Here is a 4,986-nt window from a genome sequence, read left to right as displayed (position 1 = left end):
TAGCATAGTAAAGAATTTTAATAGCTTTGTAGATAAGAATAAAAGAGATGAATTATGTGCTTGTTAAATTAATCTAACTGCCTCTTTCACCGTCTTTACTATAGATTATTATCCAGTATTGATTGTCCTCCTTTTATTCAGTCCTTGATCCCAAAGTAAGAGAAATTGATGAGGATATGTGCATTGTGTTATGTCTGATCACAGTTTGACTAGCAGAGTCTGGAAGTGGGTTGTACAGGATGAGAGAGAGAAGCCTAATTGCTCTCCCAGCATCAGCAGCATCTATAAAGCATCCTGGGAATTGCTTGCCCTACGTTCAGAGCAGCTGGTCACATGAGCCTGAATTTTCAGTTCAGTTCATTAGTCAGCCATTTTGGTCAACACCCTGCTTACTGCGCACGGCCAATCCTATGAGAACTCAGCATCCCATCTCATCTGAGCAGATCCTGGAAGTGATTTCTGCAGCTCAGGATTTTTTTTTTTAAGCTACACTGAAAATATAGGTTTATTTTTTGTTCAGGTTTTTCTTTTACATTTTTTTCTGCACAAAGGAGGAGGATTTTTCACTTATTCATATCGAGGCCAGATTTTTAAAGCCAGCTAAGGCAGCATCGGCTGTGCAGGATTTAAAGCCTATAGCTCTGCTGAAAAAAAGGTGGGGGGCAGGGAAAGGAAGATAAAAGGAGAGGAAGCTGGGAGAAGACAAGCATCATCTTATTTTGCTATGTGGTAGGAACTGTCTATAAGATAGTGTAGAATTGTTTATCTTGAGCAGTTTGTTCTTAAACTATAAGGTATTTTTCCTTGTTTTTTTTTTTAAACCTCCTCCACCCTTTTCCTGAAAGCTTTGTTTCAGAGCTTTGTATTGGGTTTTTTTAGTGAGGAGGTTGTATTTATTTTTGTGGGGTGTGTGTGTGTGTGTCTGTGTGTGTGTTGTGGTCCCAGCTGAGTCATCATGTCTGCTCTGACGCCTCCGACCGATATGCCAACCCCCACCACTGACAAGATCACACAGGCTGCCATGGAGACCATCTACCTTTGCAAATTCCGAGTGTCCATGGATGGAGAATGGCTCTGCCTGCGAGAGCTGGATGACATCTCACTTACACCTGACCCAGAGCCTACCCATGAAGGTATGGTCAGATCCTGCCCGCTAATGCCTCACCAGCATCTTCATTGTTATGGGGGAGGGCTGGGAGGATCAGGGAGAGGTAGAAAAAAACCTACACTCTCAGCTGTTAACAGTCCTGAAAACCTTGCATCCTTACTTACTACCCAGCTCGCCTCTTCTTGCTCATGGGGGAAAAATAATTTTTTTCCTGCCCCTTGAGGTATCCTTTCAAAAGACGCTGGATAGTTGTTTAGAGTTCTTTGTCTTTAAGCCTCTAAAGAAAGCATTTGAGGTCACTTATCACATCTGATTCTAATCAATAAAGCTATTAATTTTGTTCATATATGAAAATGTTCATATATGAAATTGTAGTGATTTATACCACTAACTTAACACAACATGAGTATAATTATAGGATTGTACATGATGAATACAGTAGAAACACCAGGGTATCCTCACCATTATATGAGGATATAATGTTAAGCAGGTTATGACATCTAGGAAAGATTTGATAAAATATCTTTTTTAACAATATGGATTATTAGGTTAGATGAGAAAGTAAGTTTCAGCATAATGCTTTGGAAAGGTTAAATATGATTAATATGGGATCCCTATATATTACAATAGAATGGTAATATTGGAATCTATTGGCCATTGCTTTTTATAAATTATTTGTGGTAACTCTTATGATCCATTTGAGATTTCCACTGTCAGTACCTCTGAGATCTTTGTGGTCTCTTGACTTGTGACTTTTTTCCTGGACTTTTCCTAATTTATGAGAGGTTTTCTGCTTCTACCCTTTAATTCTCTTAATGCCACAGAAAGATTTATTTGAGTCATAGCTACAAATTATTTTGTTTTTAATACAGTGGCTTCTTAGCTAGGGTTTATTCTCTGTCCTTATACTGATGAAAACAAAAACGCTTGCATGTGAGGAGAAATTCTTTATAAACATCTGCCTGATAGTTAGGCACATCGACAAGACAAAGAAGACCATAGGTGAATTGTACCTAGCAGATGCGGTTAGGAAAGGTGATTCTCTGCATTTGACCTTGAGTTGAAATCTTATCATGACTCAGAGTTTGCCCATTGTGTTTGATAAGGATTTTATCTTCCCAGTCAGCCTTAGCCTTGATAAAGTTTTAGGGATGGTTAATATCACAGAACACAAAGCAGTCATTTTGGGTGTGTCTTTAAGAACAATGTTTAAGTGATTTTTAAGACCCTTTGCATCTTGTAACAATTGGTTTGTTAATTGGACAGCTTTCTTTGGCTGTAAGTTTCGTTATGTGCACAAGTTATAAGACATCAGCTGAAATTCCATGCAATGCCAGTACTATTTATTTTTTATTATTATTTATTCTGTATTTTCATCAAAACATCGTTGCATCCAACAATTCCAGTACTACTTAAAACAGCCTCCAAAGCTTTAAAAGTCTTGACAGAAGAAAAATACAGTTTTAGAAGGCTACCAAGAAGTCTTCTGGCAACTGCCTCAGTTTACATATTTTGTTTGAAAAAAATGTGTTCCCGTCCATTTTGAGAGTCATACAATATGAAATATTCCCTTTACTATGAAATCTAGTTTATCAGTGTCTCAAAAATAATTTTTAACAATTTTGGCACTTCGAATATATGTTTTTGGAGCAATATTCCTACGGATAAGCAAAAGTGAGCTGTTTGGTTCATGTAAGCGTTTGTAGCAGTGTCATTTGAATTCTTCATAGAGAAATCTCTAGCAACACATTTCTCAGTATGGAAAATGTGTGAGAGCTATAACCTAAGCAATAAATTGTATGTCTGCTGATTAAAGAAATCATGAATACAGAGTTTCCAAGACCTTTAATCAACTATAGAGGATTTGGAAGAAAAGAGAGAAATGCTAATAGTGCATTTTAGAATTTTGCCTTAAATTGGGCAAGAAAGCCATTATTTTAAATAATTAGAAATGAAAATAAAGAAAGTATAGGCCCATGAAAGCCTATGAGTATTATTTTCTTGTTCCATTACCAAACTCTGGATATTTAAATAGTCATTTGGTCCCAAGAAATAATCCACTTTTATGTTAATACCACTGACAGTTATTATATTTAATTTATCTATAAGCATTTAAATGGTGGTCACCAGGCCTATGATTATGTGAATCTCACCTTGTTGACAAAATGAAACTCCTGATGTCTGGACGCAGAAGTATTCAGACTGCTTTCCGGGCTGATTCATAGAGGGAAAAACATGTGACCACCCAAATCCTAGAGTGAAGTCTCCTTACTCCTACAAAAGAAAATAGGCAAAAAGCGTAATATTCCCTCTTAAAATGATGTAGACCGACCATATGTACTCAGCAATAGAGGCTCTGTGGCTTCCACATTTTATTTTCTTAAAACCAGAGTTCCTGGCCCTTCACTGAGCAGTCCACAGTACAGGCCTGGACCTAGAGTTTCTGCCTACTTTAACCCTTAAATAAATGAGAAAAAAAGCATTCACTTCATTATCTCAATGCTTATTGGTGGTCAATGAGATTATCTCTCTTTTGTTTTATATACTTTTTTTTTTTTGAGACAGTTTTGTTCTTGTTGCCCAGGCTGGAGTGCAATGGCACGATCTTGGCTCACTGCAACCTCCACCCACTGGGTTCAAGCGATTCTCCTGCCTCAGCCTTCCAAGTAGCTGGGATTACAGGCATGTGGCACCACACCCAGCTATTTTTTGTATTTTTTGTATTTTTAGTAGAGACGGAGTTTCTCCATGTTGGTCAGTCTGGTCTCGAACTCCCGACCTCAGGTGATCCACCCGCCTCTGCCTCCCAACGTGCTGGGATTACAGGTGTGAGCCACCACACCCGGCTTATATACCCTATTTTTAAAAGCCAAAAGCAAATCTACAACAAGTTTAATTGCAAATAGATTTCCCCTAACGGGAAATCACAGTCCTGTGATTGATTCCACAGGAGAGGCTTCATTAAGTGAGACCTTAAAAGGTAACGAGGTGATCACCAGACCAACATAGGGAGGACATTTCAAACAGTACATAGTGAGCTGGCCCAGCCAGGGAATAGCAAACAGGAGCACAGTGGGCTTCTGTTTGGCACAACAGCGAGCAAGGCTGGAAAGATAAGCAGGGGCTTGACTGTAGAAATCTTCTTATTCATACTGAAAAGCCTGCATTTGATTCTGTAATGAAAAGCTACTGGTGCTTTATATCTGGGAGTAACATGAAATAAGATTTGTATTTGGAATGATCACTCTGGCAACAGTCTAGCGGATGGATCAGAAGAATATAAGCTCTCAGGGACCCCTAACTATAACTATTAAAATGGTCTGGGTAAGAGATGACAATCTCAAATTAAGGCAGCGAGAGTGAACACAAAAGGAACAATCCTTGGAAAAGTAGAATGTCCCCGATGACTGAAGGGCTGGGTGGCTAGAGAATGAAGGTGAGGCGGTGCCTGGGATGACTCTCCAACTTCTGGCTGCAGAAGCTGGGTTCCCTTTACCATTACAGAATGGAGAAGGAAGATAAAATTTGAGTTCTTGATGCTTAATAGATTGTGACTAACAAAAGCGCTACCATTATTCTTTTTTTTTTTCCTGAGACGGAGTCTTGCTCTGTCGCCCAGGCTGGAGTGCAGTGGCCGGATCTCAGGTCACTGCAAGCTCCGCCTCCCTGGTTCACGCCATTCTCCTGCCTCAGCCTCCCGAGTAGCTGGGACCACAGGCGCCCGCCACCTCGCCCTGCTAGTTTTTTGTTTGTTTGTTTGTCTCTTTGTTTGTTTGTTTTTGTTTTTTGTATTTTTTAGTGGAGATGGGATTTCACCGTGTTAGCCAGGATGGTCTGGATCTCCTGAGCTCGTGATCCGCCCGTCTCGGCCTCCCAAA

The 4,986-nt window shown here is 39.5% G+C and overlaps 1 protein-coding gene across 4 annotated transcripts in view; it reads left to right on the top strand.

Moving 5' to 3' along the window:
• Positions 1-238: 238 nt before the first annotated feature.
• RUFY3 (RUN and FYVE domain containing 3) overlaps positions 239-4,986 on the top strand; it is an 85,931-nt gene continuing 81,183 nt past the window's right edge. For all 4 annotated transcript variants that reach the window (XM_011998150.1, XM_011998149.1, XM_011998152.1 and 1 more), the window contains exon 1: positions 239-1,133. In XM_011998150.1, the coding sequence (XP_011853540.1) occupies positions 956-1,133 (178 nt within the window). In that variant the 5' untranslated portion in view covers positions 239-955. The remainder of the gene's footprint in view (positions 1,134-4,986) is intronic.

This window comes from Mandrillus leucophaeus, unplaced genomic scaffold, assembly GCF_000951045.1.
Source record: "Mandrillus leucophaeus isolate KB7577 unplaced genomic scaffold, Mleu.le_1.0 Scaffold559, whole genome shotgun sequence".
NCBI classification, from domain to species: domain Eukaryota; kingdom Metazoa; phylum Chordata; class Mammalia; order Primates; family Cercopithecidae; genus Mandrillus; species Mandrillus leucophaeus.
The sequence above is the reverse complement of the archived record's forward strand: the minus strand, read 5'-3'. Positions and strand labels throughout refer to the sequence as shown.